Source organism: Portunus trituberculatus, chromosome 41, assembly GCF_017591435.1.
Source record: "Portunus trituberculatus isolate SZX2019 chromosome 41, ASM1759143v1, whole genome shotgun sequence".
NCBI classification, from domain to species: Eukaryota; Metazoa; Arthropoda; class Malacostraca; order Decapoda; family Portunidae; genus Portunus; species Portunus trituberculatus.
Genome location: NC_059295.1, coordinates 16,306,162 through 16,323,215, shown reverse-complemented (window position 1 = coordinate 16,323,215; position 17,054 = coordinate 16,306,162). Strand labels below are relative to the sequence as shown.

The window sequence follows — 17,054 nt, the reverse complement described above, 5'->3', positions numbered from 1 at the left end:
TCTTAACAATTTTGCATCGTCTGCAAATAGGCTCACATAACTGGACACCCCATCCACCATGTCATTTATGTAGACCGCGAACATTACTGGTGCCAACACTGATCCCTGTGGAACTCCACTCTCCACCAATCCCCATTCTGATGGTCTGTCCTTAATTATTGTTCTCATTTCTCTTCCTACCAAAAGTCTTCCATCCATTTTAGTAAACTGCCATGCACTCCTCCTACCATTTCAAGTTTCCAGATCAGTCTCCGGTGTGGTACCTTATCAAAGGCCTTTTTTAAATCCAGATATATTCCATCAGCCCAACCATCTCTTTCCTGTATTACATCTATCACCCTCGAATAGTAACATATCAGGTTTGTCGTGCATGAACGCCCTTTTCTAAAACCAAATTGACACTCACAAAGTATGTCATTTTTCTCCAAGAAGTCTGTCCATCTATTCTTCACCACCCTCTCACACATCTTAGCTACCACACTTGTAAGTGACACTGGTCTATAGTTCAATGGGTCTCTCTTGTTACCTGATTTATAGATTGGGACAATGTTAGCTCTTTTCCAGTCTTGGGGCACTACACCTTCCCTTAATGAGGCATCAATTACTTCACAAACTTTTTCTGCCAGTTGCTCCCTGCATTCTCTTAAAATCCATCCTGATACCCCATCAGGTCCCACAGCTTTTCTCACTTCTAAACTCCCCATCATGTTCTTGATCTCCTCCACAGTTACTTGAAACTCCTTCATAATCCCTTTCTGTTCCATTACCAGTGGTTTGTCAAAAGCAGTCTCCTTTGTGAATACCTTCCGAAAGCATCCATTCATAGCCTCTGCCATTTCCTGGGATCTTCACTGCATACTCCATTTACTTCTAAACTTTCAATACTTTCTCTATTTTTGATGTTGTTGTTCACATGTCTGTAAAAAGCCTTGGTTGGTCTTTACATTTATCAATTATATCCTTTTCTTGTTTCTTTCTTTCTTCTCTTCTAATCAACACATATTCATTTCTTGCTCTTTTGTAACTTTCCCACTGCTTAATCCGTCTTTTCCTTCTCCACCTCTTCCATGCATCCTCTTTTCTTGTTCTAGCCTTTTCACATCTATCGTTAAACCAGTCCTGCTTTCCAACTTCTCTATGTTGTCTTATTGGTACAAATTTTTCTCACCTTCTTTGTATATTTTTATAAATTCCTTCCACTTTTCATTTGCTCCTTAGCACTCTTGAATTTCATCCAATTTGTCTCTTGAAAGAATTTCTTTAGGTTTCCAAAATCTGTCTTGGCATAATTCCATCTTCCCACTTTATATTCTTCATTTCTTCTAGATTTCTCTTCATCTATCACCTTGAACTCCAAAACTGCATGATCACTCTTTGCTAAAGGGCACTCCACCCTCATCTCCTCAATGACCATTGGCTCTGTACTAAAGACCAAGTCCAGTCTTGACGATGCTCCCTCTCCTCCAAACCTAGTATCTTCTTTGACCCACTGAGTTAACACATTTTCCATTGCCAGTGTCAATAGTGTATTTCCCCATGTTGTCTCTGATCCTTCCATTGACCAGTCCTCCCAACACACCTCTTTACAATTAAAATCTCCCATCATTATAGTTCGTTCACAGCCACCCAACATTTCTTCCAGACATGTTCCTGTATCACTTATCATTTCTTCATATTCCTGTACTGACCATGCATTTGTCTTAGGTGGTACGTACACCACTATGTAGTGCCTCTTTTTCCTTCATTAGTTTCTGCTCTGATCTTTAGCACTTCTGCCTTTCCCATACCTTCTTTCACTTGATCCACCTTTATATCTTTTTAACCAGCAACATCACTCCTCCTCCCATCTTACCTACTCTATTTCTTTTCCAAACATTATATTTCCTTCTCCAACCATCATCAGGTCTTCTCCCTCTCTCAGTTTTGTTTCAGTAAGACCCACAATATCTGGGTTCTTGTCCCTCAAGTAATCGTTGAGTTCTAAAATCCCGATATCACTCCATTTATGTTGGAATACATTACATTCGCTCATACGTAAGTTTCTTTAGTCCTTTCTTGCTGTACTTTTCTGGGTTATGAACCACTTCCTCAGTCTCATATCCAAGATTCTCCAGAAAAACTCTTTCTTCTCCTCTTCTGTCCTCTCTTCATTTTTTTCAAAGCCTCCTTTCTCAACTCATTTAACATTTCTCTTTCCTTTTCACCGAGATCTCTTCTCAACCAAATCTTCCTTGTTGTTTCCTGCTGGGCTAGCCTCCATGACTTCTCCACCAATTCATCTACATCCTTTTGTGACTTAAGTTTGATTCTTATTGGCCTCATACCTTCTCTTGTGAACTTTCCAATTCTATGGAAGTCCTCTATTTCTTGTACTAGGTCTTTTCCTCCTCCTGCACCACATTAATGATATTATTTATCACCTTTTTATGTTTTTCTCTCTCCATTTTACTCGGTGTCTTATCCTCCTCCACACCAAATATCACCACACATCTCTTTTTGTCTACAGTTTCCTCACCAATGTCTCATTTGACTTAATAACCTTCACCACTTTCTCAGCAATCTTCTCTTCTATGATCTGTTGATCTATAATTTCAGCAAGGCCCAAAGTTTTCTCCCAGACTCTTTGATTTCCTTTTCCAGACTTGCAACTTTGTAATTTACCTCCTTTCTTTCCACTTCCTGACTTTTTTTCCATTCAGCCTGCTTCTCCATCACTTTTCCTAGAGATTCTCCACATTTTTCGCAATTCACTTTAATTAGCTTAACTTCCTCTTTCAGTGCTTCATTTTCCTTCTTCATATCGGCACAGTCTTTCTTTACATTGTCATAACTCGTTTCCAGGCCCCCATACTTTTCAAACAGTTTTTCAATTTTACCTTCCTTACCTGTGTGTGTGTGTGTGTGTGTGTGTGTGTGTGTGTGTGTGTGTGTGTGTGTGTGTGTGTGTGTGTGTGTTTACCTAGTTGTGTTTTACAGGAAAAGAGCTATGCTTGTGCTGTCCTGTCTCTATGCCTATAGTCTTCTAGTTTAGCCTTAAAGTCATGAATATTACTTGCTTGAACCAGTTTCATCCAAATTGTTCCATATTTCTATGCTTCTATTTGAAAAACTATGTTTTCTAATGTCTCGTGTGTGTGTGTGTGTGTTTACCTAGTTGTAGTTTTACCTAGTTGTAGTTTTACAGGGCCTGGGCTTTATGCTCGTGTGGCCCCGTCTCCATATCTACACTTATGCAATCTTACTTTAAAAGTATGCACACTCGTTGCAGACACTACTTCTTCATTTAAACTGTTCCATGTCTCAATACATCTTTGCGGGAAACTATATTTTTTAACATCTCTCAGACATCTTCCTTTTCTCAGCTTTTTACTATGCGATCTTGTGCTTCGGATGTCATATTCTTCTCTCAGGATCAGTTTCTCATTATCCACTTGATCCATTCCGTTGATCAATTTATAAACTTGAATCAGATCTCCTCTCTCCCTTCTTTGTTCCAGAGTTGGTAGATGTCATCCCTTCAAATTCTGGAACCATTCTTGTAGCCATTTTTTGTAGTCTCTCCAACTTCCTTATGTGTTTCTTTTTATGAGGGGTCCACACTACTCCTGCATATTCCAATCTGGGTCTTATTATAGTACTTATCAATTTCTTCATCATTTCTTTGTCCATGTAGTGAAATGCTACTTTAATATTCCTTAGCAAATTATGTTTCTCTAAAAATTCTATCAAAATGGCTTACTGGTTGATTGTTTTCTTCCATCGTCACTCCTAAGTGTGTGTGTAATTCACTGTTTGATCTGCTGCAGTCTCTGACGAGACAGCCAGACTTTACCCTACGGAACGAGCTCAGAGCTCATTATTTCCGATCTTGGGATAGGTCTGAGACCAGGCACACACCACACACCGGGACAACAAGGTCACAACTCCTCGATTTACATCCCGTACCTACTCACTGCTAAGTGAACAGGGGCTACACGTGAAAGGAGACACACCCAAATATCTCCACCTGGCCGGGGAATTGAACCCCGGTCATCTGGCTTGTGAAGCCAGCGCTCTAACCACTGAGCTACCGGGCCGTGTGTGTGTGTGTGTGTGTGTGTGTGTGTGTGTGTGTGTGTGTGTGTGTGTGTGTGTGTGTGTGTGTGTGTGTGTGTATATTTACCTAGTTGTATTTACCTAGTTGTAGTTTTACAGGGCCTGGGCTTTATGCTCGTGTGGCCCCGTCTCCATATCTACACTTATCCAATCTTTCTTTAAAACTATGCACACTCGTTGCAGACACCACTTCTTCATTCAAACTGTTCCACATCTCAACACATCTTTGCGGGAAACTATACTTTTTAATATCTCTTAGACATCTTCCCTTCCTCAGCTTCTTACTGTGTGATTATGTGCTTCAACTGGCATATTCTTCTCTCAGGATCAGATACTCATTGTCGTGTGTGTGTGTGTGTGTCTACAGAGTGTGCGAGGTGTGGGGAGCAGTACCGTGGGCCCCAGCTTGGAGCAGCGCGCACAAAAGGACGCAGGGGAGAAGCGAAGGACAGCTATGGAGAACAGAGCCACACTTCTTCAGCAAAAACTTTCCAAGTTGAAATGGGATTTCCGGAAAGTTACTCTTAGGTGCATACTCTACATAATGTGTGTTAAAAGCATGGTAAACTTAGACTGGTTCTAGCAAAATGTACTTACGGCAGTAATAATAGCACATGTACTGTACTTAGTCTCAAGCACATTACAGTAACACTTACACTGGGACTAAAGTCTAACTAGAAAATTAATCCTATACTTACACCTGTACTACTTACATTTTTGATATCCTGATGTATAGAATTACTCAAATACAAGAAAATGTATTCAGGTATCATTGCAGGTAATATTGCACAGCTGAAAAATGTACACACCTATAATTATATTTGATATCATTTATGCATTTCTTTTCAGAGCTGATGAAGTGGAGGAAGGAGCTACTTTGCTGGAGGAGATCCCTCTTCATCCTTCTATCTCTAGCACACTACACAAACACACCACTGACAATATGAACAAGGTAAAGGACATGTATGAATATCCCATCCACAACTCACACTCACTTGATGTACCCATACAATGCTACTGTAGGAACTATTTGAACAATCCTAATGTGTCTCAGGATGTCTCCCAGACTCCTCATAGTGGGGCTTTGTACCCATACGCCCTGCATCCCTCCCAAATGTCATCACAGGTTAATGTTAGGGCTTCCACCAGTTCAGGAGAGGATTTTTTAGGTTTTCCTGTAACAACTGACCAACATGTGGCCATTGGTTGCAGTCTGGGTGCTGCCTTTGACTTTGATGAGGCTGATGGTGCTCCTGTTACAGAGACCTTAGCAAAGAAAATTAGAGTTTATTTGCACATGGTTCCTGATGACAAAAAAGCCAGACTGTTAGCTGATCAATGGTCTATTCCATCCAATATTAAAGAATTAAAGGTTCCAGAATCTGATGCTCATGCCCTCTCCATTCTTGATTATCAACATCGCAGGATGGAGAATAAATTGGCTCAAACAAATTCACTGTTGGGTAAAGCTCTCATTCCTCTCATTAGATATGTTGACAAACATGCAAATTCACAGGTCCCTTCTGTTTTGGAATCATATAAAGACATCAATGACAGCCTTGGCATGCTCTTACCACTTTTTAATTATCTAAATTTAATGAGAAGGGATCTTATCACTGATAAACTAAAAGCCAAATCTCTCCAGAAAACTGTCAAAGATAAACACATGACTGGTGATAAATTGTTTGAAACCAACATTGTGGATATGGTTAAACAATTCAAGGAAAATAAAAACATATCAATCCTAAATGATTCAGGACAAAGAGGAATAATTCTTATACCTTTCGGAAAGGGAGTAGAGGTTCTGGAACCAGCAACTACAGAGGTAAACTTTGCGGTAGAGGAAGCAGAGGACGGGGCCACTTTGGCAACAAATAACTTACCAGAGGACACTGATTATCTTTGGCAAATTTCTAACATGAATGATTTCACCCTGCTTAATACCCCTATGAATTTCATGGGAGAGAAAATTCAACAGTCTCTTCCATTGTGGCAAAAATTATCCAGTGATCCTTGGGGACTAACACTGTTCAGGGAAAGTTCCTCTTTTCTTTTTATGATTTGCCATCACAATACCAAATACCCACTCCATTGCATTTCTCTCAGAAGGACATACAAGCTATTGATGCTGCCATGGATGTATTTATTCAACAACGTATTGTTGAGAGAGCAACTCCTGGTTCCTCGGGTTTTTGCTCCAATATTTTCCCTAGATTAAAGAGAGATGGTACTGAACTTGAAATACTTAAATGAATATGTGGAGTATTGTCATTTTAAAATGGAAACACTGAGAGATGTTTTACCACTGATTACACATAATTGTTTCCTTGCCTCAATTGACTTGAAACATGCTTATTTTTCTGTTCCCGTGTGCAGAGAGGATCGCTCTTGGTTAAAATTTTCATGGAATGGTTTCTTATGGCAGTTCACTTGTTTGCCTCGGGTTTTCCTCTTCCCCTCGCCTTTTCACCAAATTGTTGAAGGTCCCTTTCTCACACTTCAGGGCTTTAGGCATATTAACAACTATTTACATTGATGATTGCCTTATTATAGCAGACTCGAAGGAAAAATTAATTACTGACGTCATGTATATTGCTTCCACATTAGACCAATTAGGTTTTACAATTAATTTGGAGAAATCAGAACTCCAGCCCAGCCATGCAATTGAATATTTAGGCTTTGTCTTGAACTCCACTGACATGACCATCAAACTAACACACAGTAAAGCAGATAAGATCAGGAATTTGGGTTTACAATTATTGAGTCAGAATGATGTCAGAATTAGAGACCTTGCTGTGTTTATTGGCAATGTAGTAGCTGCAGGTGACTCTGTCAAGTATGCTCCTTTAAAATATAAATATCTGGAGGTGCTAAGGAATGATGCACTTAAACAACATTGTGGTGACTATGAGGCCTTATTGTGCCTTTATGAGAAAATAACCTGGTGGACATCCAATATCCATTCTTGTGTTAGATCCTTATATACACCTGGCCCTGACTTCATTATCACCATAGATGCCTCAATGTCTGGTTGGGGGGCTTCTACTGGTGACACAGTTACTGGAGGACACTGGGCAGAGTATGAGAAAGAACACATAAATATTTTAGAATTAACAGCTGTTTTTTTCGGTTTGAAAACGCTCTTCTGGGATGTCACCAATAAACACATTCATATTAGATCTGACAATACTACAGCAGTTGTGAGTATTAACAATTGTGGAAGCATCAAACATCATTTGCTGGATGTGACAGAAGCCATATTTGACTGGGCTCAGGACAGAAACATCGAACTATCAGCTGAATATATTTTAGGTTCTCTGAATATCACCGCTGATTTAGCCTCCCGTGAGAGATTTTAACAAGGAATGGCGGCTTATGCCTACTGTTTTCAATGACATCTGCAGATTGTATGGTGAACCAACTATTGACCTCTTTGCCACTCGCATCAACACTCAATTGCCTCTTTTCTATTCCTGGAAACCTGATCGTGAGACATTAGGCACGAATGCTTTTTCATGTAATTGGAATATTGATTCTTCCCTATATGCTTTTCCTCCTTTTAGGGTCATAAAAGACATCATTCACAAACTACGGGAAGAAAAGGCATCTCTGTTAGCCATACTTCCACTGTGGAGAACACAGCCATGGTTCGCAGAGGCCCTACGCCTTCTGCAGGGTATGCCTCGGCTGCTTCCTCGCAAGTGCCTCTATCTGCCTCAGGATCCACAATGAAACCACCCAATCAGGAACCTACAGTTGGCAGTCTGGCCTCTCTCAGGGGATCCTTCCGCAGGTCAGGATTTTCGGAAGCGGTTACCGACTTTTTACTCAAGGCCTGGAACGAGAAAACTCTTGAGGCATATGGGAGGCATATCAAAATCTGGAACAAGTTTTGTGTACAAGAAAAAGTTGATCCATTTTTTCCCCCTGTAACTAAACTGTTAGACCATTTATTCCTGCTTTTCCATAACGGGAAGGCAAATGGTTCAGGGTACAGCTATAGTAGCCTCAATGTTGCCAGGTCAGCTATTTCTGCAGTTGCAAAAATCAATGGTGTCCCTGCAGGTCAGAATGAGATGTTGTGTTTATTTATGAAATCAGCAGCTAAACAACGGTCAAAATTCCCCAAAAATAATTTTACATGGGACTCTGATGCATTTTTACATACATTCAATGTTTGGAGACACAATAATCAACTCTGTCTTTCCTCTTTAGCCAAGAAAGTGGCAGGTTTGCTCCTCATTTTATCTGGCCAAAGGTTTCAGACCATAGATTGCTTAGACATCAGGAATATGTCACTGACAATGAGATCATTTTTAAAATTGGAGATCCACTAAAAACAACTAATATCAGACATCATGTGCAGACCATAGGCTTCAAAGCATTTCCTACAAATAAAAAATTATGTATTGTTCATGCCATTTCCACATATTTACAACTAATGAGCAAATTACGGACAGGGTCTGATCAAACTAAGCTCTTGTTAACGACTAGGAAACCTCTTGGCCCAGCGTCTAAGACCACAGTTACCAGATGGATCAGAGACCTTATGACAGAATCTGGCATAAGTTAAGATTTATTTAATACCTACTCAGTCAGATCAGCTTCCACTTCTAAGGTTTTTAAATCAGGCATGGCCTGGGAGACTTTAAAAAGTCAATTGGGTGGAAACGGGAATCAACATTCACCAAACATTATAACAAGTCCATTTTACCTGTGGGTACTTTTGGTGAGATCATTTTGAATGCATATACAGGGAACAGGTAATAGGCTGTTTCAAGTGTACAGTTTTTCTATTTACTCATTTTCAAGTGTAGTTTTTCTATTTACTTATTTTCAAGTGTACAGTTTTCTATTTAATCATTTTTTCAAGTGTACAGTTTTCTATTTAATCATATGAGTTTATATGTAAGTTAGCAATCTATTTATATGTCTAAATATCCGATAGGTATAGTTGTACAGGCAGTAATTTTAGGTCTTACATGTATAGATGCTTTTCGGACTGTATGTACAGTACTTCATTTGGATTGGTTGGGGATGAAGCTACGAATAGTCATGCATGACTTCACGCAAGCTGGGCAGACAGCTGTGGAGGAATTATGAGATCATCGTAACTTACCTTGGTAAGTGTGCGATGATCGGAGTTCCTCCTAAGCTGTGCTGCCCAGTTGTTGCATGGTCATGCATGCCCACCCATCCCGTTGTATTGTTGTCCCTTGTTTGCTTGGGCACCTTTCGGATTTATTTCATGTTGTTAGGTCTAAAGGCATGGTTGTTGGTTTAAGTATGCCTTGTGCCTTGGTCTACCGCTCATATCTGAGCTGGGACCGTTTTTTGGCCTACCTCACTCACCTGTATGGGTTCAATTTATTGTTATAAAATTGTATGGTTGTTTTATTGTGAATATCCATACAAACCATCACTACTCATCCCCAACCTGAGACGAAATCTGAGCTCTAGATGCATGCACCGCCAGTCATGCATGACCACGCAACAACTGGGCAGCACAGCTTAGGAGGAACTCCGATCATCGCACACTTACCAAGGTAAGTTACGGTGATCTCATAATTAACTAATAACTATTCCTATTGGTGGTTTGCAGGTGGTGTCTGCCAGCAGCCTTGAGCTGGAGCGACTGGAGGTACTGCTCGGCAAGCTGCGCACTCTGTACTCCTGGAATCCCCTTGTCTCTGTGCCGGCTGTCCAGTTTCTCAGGTGATCACAAATTAAGTGATTCCTTTCCTTCAGTTTGCCTGACTCCACTACCTTTTGATAATTGATTTTTTATATACCTGCTTTTAAAAGAAACCATATCATTGCCATTACAGTTCTGGGAAGGTGCTCACAGCTGTTGACCATTCAGAGGAGGTATTTGCTCTCCTCAGCAGGTTAGCTCAGGTGAGTTCATTAATCTTACAGTCAGTGATCACCAATCTTGTGTCATGGCAGCACACACACTACCTGGGGACAAATTGATTTACTGGCATCTCAGACGCTTCTCACTTCCTCACTCACCTTCATAACAACAATGACCAGTATTGTGTAGGTCACCAGTGTCAGTGTTCATTGCAGCTTTGGTGATGTATGAGCAGTTCTGTTTACAGGAGGAAACACATTATGTTATGCTCATACTTTGGTGTTTGTAGTGATGAGTGTGAGGCAGACAAGTTATGGGGATGTCATTCAGTCATTGATCTTCACATGTTGAGCATAAATGGTGTCAACATAGCAAACTATGTGAATTTAGAATGTGAAACTTGCAGGACATCATACAAAGTGTTTTTTACTACGCAGCAGTGGCATATCTTCATCGATACCTTTCAGCATTTAGCTTCTCTATGAAGGCAGCTGGACTTATGTCAGAGAGGGGAAGCAACACGGATGCCACAAATGTGCTTGTGTAAATACTGGCAATGATAATTGATACTGGTCCTAGTTGCTGTGGGTGTGAGTGCAGATGAATGATGCACTTGAGATATAAATCAGCTAATTTCTCTCATTCCATTTTTTATGCTTGCTGATAAATCTTGAGTAGCCAATGCAGTCCTGAAGCAAGGCTGGTGTTTGCTGATTATGACAGTATACAGTACCCAATTAGATATCAAGATTTTTCCTTAGGTATCTACTCAGCCCAATGGAGCAAAAATTGAAACTGATTATCTGAAATTGAATCTTACTTAGAAACCAAGGTTGTCAGTAGTAATGCTGTGTTTATGAACATATTTTGACCCCATAGGAATATAAGTTTTTCTGGTTTACATTCCATCCATCAGATCTGCCAAGGACGGGAGGTGATGGATGGCGGGGCAGCAGGAGACACGGAAACCCCTCAGTCGCTTGTAGTGGTGAAGGTAGAGCTGGGATGGATACCTCATAGTTAGTGGCTCTCTCTCTCTCTCTCTCTCTCTCTCTCTCTCTCTCTCTCTCTCTCTCTCTCTCTCTCTCTCTCTCTCTCTCTCTCTCTCTCTCTCTCTCTCTCTCTCTCTCTCTCTCTCTCTCTCTCTCTCTCTCTCTCTCTCTCTCTCTCTCTCTCTCTCTCTCTCTCTCTCTCTCTCTCTCATTATATGATAGAGCTTCCAGGGTGCAAGATTTCAAGACCTGGTATCATGAAGATATTGTACTGGTCTTTACTCCCTCAGGTACAAAGCCTGCTGGCTGACTGGTTGAGACAGATCCGTGCAGGAAACTCAGGGGATGCTGGCAGGTGAGGATGAATATTGGAAATGTGTGGTAGATTTATTGTAAGCATGACTATACTCTACTTGATTTAAGAGATAATTGTAATAGATATTTTGTTTTCTGATTGTTAATATGCTTTTGTGCAGTTATGATAATGTAAGAATACTCACAGGGAGAGTTATGTGTGTACACTCATACTTCAGTACTCCAGACCTCCCTAAATTTAATGGATTCTGGAAGTACTGGACAAAATCTAGCCAACTCAGTTTGAAGGGCCTGTGCTCAAGAAGAATCTTGAGATCAAAATCAAGTAACACTGGACATGAGCCACTGTTTTGAGAACTGACCACTATTTGGCAGGGGGTCATCAGTGTAATAACGTGTATTTCCCCATGGTTTTTATCCTTTTTTTTATGTGTTGTGTTTGAATTATCATAATTTTCAGGAATGAAGTAGAAAAAAGGAAAAGGTGAATTTAACAGTAGCACAGAAGCATGAGTTGATCAAAAAGTTACAAAGTGATGTGTTTGTGAAGTGGGTGTGTGAGCAATATGTTGTAAGAAAAATCAAACGGTTTCAGATATTTGTAAGGCAAACTATATGTACTGAATATGCTGATTACAGGTATTTTTTTGGATAGTGTGCTCAATTAAAAGTACAGTACTATACTGTATTTACTCTTCTGTGTATCACAATGTAACAGTTGATGTTAGACACTACTAATGTAACCTAACCTTGGTGTGGTACCTACAGACAATCAGCTTCATCGAACCAATATTTCTTTCTTTAGTCTGTAACATTGAGGTATGAGTGTATTGTTTGAATCTCTTGCTATATCATTTTGATCAGTGTATTGCAAAACTCTCAAGATTTTGCTCTGAATGTGTAATCTTTCATATGGTAAATGTTTTTGTAATCAATTGTGCAGAGGTGGCGGCAGTTCCTTGACGTCAGCAGTGAGTGGGGAAGGAGCAGCAGGGGAGCAGGGTGACGCCACCTACCTCACACCCCGTCCAGCCCACCCATTGGCAAGAAAACCTGCCAGGTTAGTTTATTTATTATGTTTTAGCCTGTTTGAAGAACAATTCTTGTTTGCTAAAATTAGATAAATGTCTGCTTTTGTTCATGATGCTGCCATTGAAACATACAAAAGATGAGGTATTTAGTCTAATCTTTAAATGCTGCTTTCTCCTCAATATTATTAAATTCACAATTAAATGTATTTAGTATAATAAAAGTAGCAAGACTAACAAGTAAATATAGTTTCTATGATGGGATTTACTTCTTGAATTTTCCTGTTTTCAAAAATTATTCCAATCCTTCTTTTTCTGTATCCATTAAGAGAATGTACATTTATTGTTCTTATTTGATAATGATGAAGTGAAGGTCTCTGAGATGTTTGGTCTAACATAATTTTTTACCATCCTGCAGCAGTGAAGGGGACACCAGTGATGAGGGAGAGGAGCACCACAGTCTGGCTGCTCTAGAGGCCCAGGTATGTGGAATTATCATGCTTATCATTATGTAACTGAATAGCACTTTATACAAGAATAGTGGTTATCTAAAAAACTTACTATGGATGACTTATCTGCATGGAGGTTCGGGAAGTGGTGGATCGTGTGGGATCTGCAGGGCACCCTGGGGGAAGCGACCACGTGGCTGAGGGTGCCATAGACCCAGGGAGACAGCTGCAGTGGCGACGCACAGCTCTCAACCGCCTCAAGCAGCACCGGGCAGGCGAGGCATCCAGGAGCTGCCAGGTGAGGGCTGCATGTCTCGCTCACACACATCGTATGTTTAAAGAGATTCATGAAGGAGCTGATCTATAGATTGGTTCACAGGGTCAAATGCTCTTTACAATATACAATTTTTTTTTTCATTTTTCCTCTGATTTTTCTAAGTAATTTAACTTAGGGAATTGTTTTTATTAAAGCAATGGAGCACCAAGATATTGTCATAAAATAGTTTACTAAAATAAGAGAATTTTATTCTTATTTCTATCAAAGAAGATGAATACTGCCACTTTACAGTGAACTCCAAGTTTATCATAGGATTACCATATGTTCCAAAGGCACCTGTGAAGTATTAAAATCTGTGTTATATTAATGATATCCCAAAAATGTGTATTTATGGTCTCTATTAACCCATATACTGTGCAATAGGGTTCTGGGATTCATACTCGTAGTATGCAGTTATCAGTATAAAAAAAGTTCTCAAAAATAGTTTCTACTGTTATAAGGTTAAGGATTGCATGGAAAAGTATCAGGTAACCAAATATTAGTTCATTACTACATATACATTAGTTCAAGGATAGTGGTGTCGTAAAGTTGCCCAGTTTGTCACTTGAAGCTAGTGGGTGGTGAGCAGTGAGCGAGTGTTTTAGTGAGCTGGTAGACAGTTGTTGTGGTGGTTAGGTAGCTGATGGACAGATAGTTGTTATGGATGGATGTCTAGATAAAGCATTAAAGCAGTATGTTGATAAATAGAAAGAGATTCATGATCATCTATTTTTTATGTATACAGTAGACTACACATTTTTTATGTAACCTTTTCATCAGGCACTGCTGGTGTTGTATCTGTTTTTTGAAGAACATAGTGATGGAGAGGTTTTGGCATTGTTCTTTCATTGTATTTAGGAGGTATCTATACGATATATGGATATTTTCTCAACCCATGCCACAGTTTAGATAGTAGTATTTTATCAGGTGTAATAACTAATCTTTCCACAATAAAGTGAGATTTCCCGTGTTGTAGAATGAGTTAGGTTTTTATGAAAAAACATACAAAAGTAAAATACTGATAATTGAACCACAAAAGAAACTAGAGATAACTTGAAAATTGATTATCATTTATTATTTCAGGCATTGTAAATATATCTAAAAGTTTGTAAATATGCAAGTTTTTGTAAGTTTTCATCTTAAAACAAAGGAAATATTATAGCCTGAGTTTCCTATTATTTTCAATATTTCAGCTGGCAGCGTTTAAGAAGGACCATGCCATACCCCAGGAAGACAGCAAAAAAGAAAGGGAAGAGACAGCTGAGGGAGAAAAGCCTGAAAATGAGAAGGATGCAGGGCTTGAGGAGGAAGTGGTTGTGCCTCCGCCCAGTGCCACAGTGGAGGAGGTGGAGACACACCTTTGGGCACTGCTGGGAAAGGTGTGCAGATCTCTCTAGTTTGGCCATGATGACACTTTAAACTTTTATTTGCATAACTTTCCTCATAAGCATTTTTGTCACTAAATAAACACTATCCTTTTTTGTTTTTTCCTTTTTTAACCATGATTTTTTATATATATTTTTTAAATATCATCAGAATCAGCCATGTAGATTTGTTGACACTTGATGGAAGGCAGCCACTGAGTATATATACTGGTTGTTGCTGATGTAAATATTCCATTAGCCCTTAATCTGAATTTTCTGTGGTCACAATAATACCAATGTTTTTTACTGTTATTATAATGTAAAAGGTGATCTACTGATGCCCTGCTGAACATCACCACACCCACCTAGGTGGTGTATGTCGATGTATTGTTTGATTGATGGAAGGCAACAATTTTATCTGCCAAGTTAATTAGATGAGACTGAGTATTTTTCCTATTGCAGGTAGAAGAGGAGACTCAGAAAACCAGGGAAGTGGTGAAGAAAGCTGCTCTAGCACAGGAAAAGTTACTAGAAACAGTCAACCAGTATCAAAAAGAGTGGGGCCATTCCCCTCTCACCTTGCTGCACATGCCTCACCATCTACATACTCAGGTAACTTTGACATTCAATACATAGACCCTGCTGTCACTAATATTTTCTTCTATATACCATGCTGACATTACCAATGAAGAAGAGCTGAGACAAAACACTTGCACACACTTACAATGAAATCCACAGTATTGATTTTCATCTCAACCTGAAGGATAGATGGCAACCAATGTTCATAGACTATGTTCTCTACAGCATTCATAACACCTAACTACCTTGATGTTGAGAGTAAATCAGAAATACAAATACACTATGGAGTGGTTACTTAATTCTTCACTAGTATTTTATATGATTCCTTTAAAAAAAATTTAGTCCATTTTAAAGGAACTGTTATTTATCACATCCTAACACTCCTCAAACTTGTGTTCTCAGGTAACAGATGATTTGGTGAATGAGTTTTATTGTGATCTTCTGGATCTGGAAGAATCAGGGGATGTGGGGAGTGTAGAGGAGAGTCGCAGGAGGGACACAGGGGGTAGAGGCAGCAGCCAAAGAGCCTCAGTCTCCCCTAGGAGGCAAGGAGGAAGTGATGGTGGTGGAGGAAGGTGGTCTCCTCCTATCACAGCAAAGGATAAGCATAAGCGGCATGATGGGAGGAAGGAAGGTGAAGGGGTGAGTCTGAAAATTGCACATCTTTTCTATATATATATATATATATATATATATATATATATATATATATATATATATATATATATATATATATATATATATATATATATATATATATATTTAGGTAAAATCATAAGAAGCTGACCTTGAGCAACTGTAGCATCTGCAGTTCTTAAGACAGACTGATGCTGTCTTATGATAACTTAAGTCAGGTGTAATAAAATCCAGGCAACAACTAGCAGGTTGTACTGGCAAAAGAACCAGGGTGTATAGGCTTCTCTATACATGGCTTGAGCATGACTACCTCCACATTAATGGCATAATGAAGAGTTCACTAGTATAAAATCCTGAATGAAATACTGAATATTGCACAAGAAATATCTCAGACATTTAGTATTACAACACTTCCCCTCCAGACTGCTGCTGTGCCTCCCCTCAGCCTGAAGGGATCACCACGCCAAGGAAGAGTCAAAGGTCGGACATCCAAGACCACCACCACCCGTGCCCCTCGTACTTCGAGGGTGACCACCACTCCCAGCAGGACCACCTCCACCCCCTCTGCCAGGTCCCCCACCACCAAGGCACAGCGCAGTGGTCGGGGCCGCCGTAGTGTGAGGGACAGTACCCCACGTCCACCTCCAGCGCCCCGCCCTCAACTCACGCTGGAGCAGGTGCAGCAGATTCAGCGCTCCCGCACCTACCATCTCACCACTCTCAGCCAGGTGTGTGTGTGTGTGTGTGTGTGTGTGTGTGTGTGTGTGTGTGTGTGTGTGTGTGTGTGTGTGTGTGTGTTTACCTAGTTGTATATTACAGGGTTTGTATTGGTGCTCATAGTGACCTGTCTCAATATCTAATTTTGTCCAACTTTTCCTTAGATTCGTGCAATCTTTCTGCTGTGTATTTACCTAGTTGTATTTACCTGGTTGTATTGTACAGGGTTCAAGCATGGCTCATAGTGTCCTGTCTCCATTTCTCCTCTTATCTAATTTTTTTTTAAAGCTATGCACATTATGTGGTGTAACAACTTCGTCATTCAATGCATTCCACTTTTCCACCGTTCAATGTGGAAAACTGTTTTTCAAGTATCCTTTACATACTGCCTATTCCTAATCTTCTTTTCATGCCCTCTTGTCCTCCCAGCTTCCTCTGTCACCAGCACCAGGTTTTGCTTGTCTATCTTTTCAATGCCATCAAATATTTTATACATTGTTATTAGGTCTCCTCTTTCTCTTCTATTTTCTAAGATTGGCAGTCCCATTTCCTTCAGCCTTTCTTCATATGTCAGATTCTTTAGTTCTATCACCATTGTTGTAGCTATTCTCTGTATCCGTTCTAATCTTCTTATATCCTTTATCAAGCTCAGCTATCACACTACTGCTGCATATTCCAACTTTGGACATGTCATACGCATAATAAT

General features: G+C 39.8%; 1 protein-coding gene across 1 annotated transcript in view; it reads left to right on the top strand.

Annotated features, from left to right (window-relative positions):
* The window catches only part of LOC123517098, a 72,088-nt gene that overhangs the window by 44,338 nt on the left and 10,696 nt on the right, over positions 1-17,054 (top strand). The window contains exons 15-27 of the mRNA XM_045276984.1: positions 4,463-4,623; positions 4,945-5,047; positions 9,698-9,810; positions 9,924-9,993; positions 10,869-10,946; positions 11,235-11,299; positions 12,203-12,319; positions 12,706-12,769; positions 12,873-13,034; positions 14,246-14,431; positions 14,879-15,028; positions 15,398-15,637; positions 16,054-16,359. Of these exons, the coding sequence (XP_045132919.1) occupies positions 4,463-4,623; positions 4,945-5,047; positions 9,698-9,810; positions 9,924-9,993; positions 10,869-10,946; positions 11,235-11,299; positions 12,203-12,319; positions 12,706-12,769; positions 12,873-13,034; positions 14,246-14,431; positions 14,879-15,028; positions 15,398-15,637; positions 16,054-16,359 (1,815 nt within the window). The remainder of the gene's footprint in view (positions 1-4,462; positions 4,624-4,944; positions 5,048-9,697; positions 9,811-9,923; positions 9,994-10,868; positions 10,947-11,234; positions 11,300-12,202; positions 12,320-12,705; positions 12,770-12,872; positions 13,035-14,245; positions 14,432-14,878; positions 15,029-15,397; positions 15,638-16,053; positions 16,360-17,054) is intronic.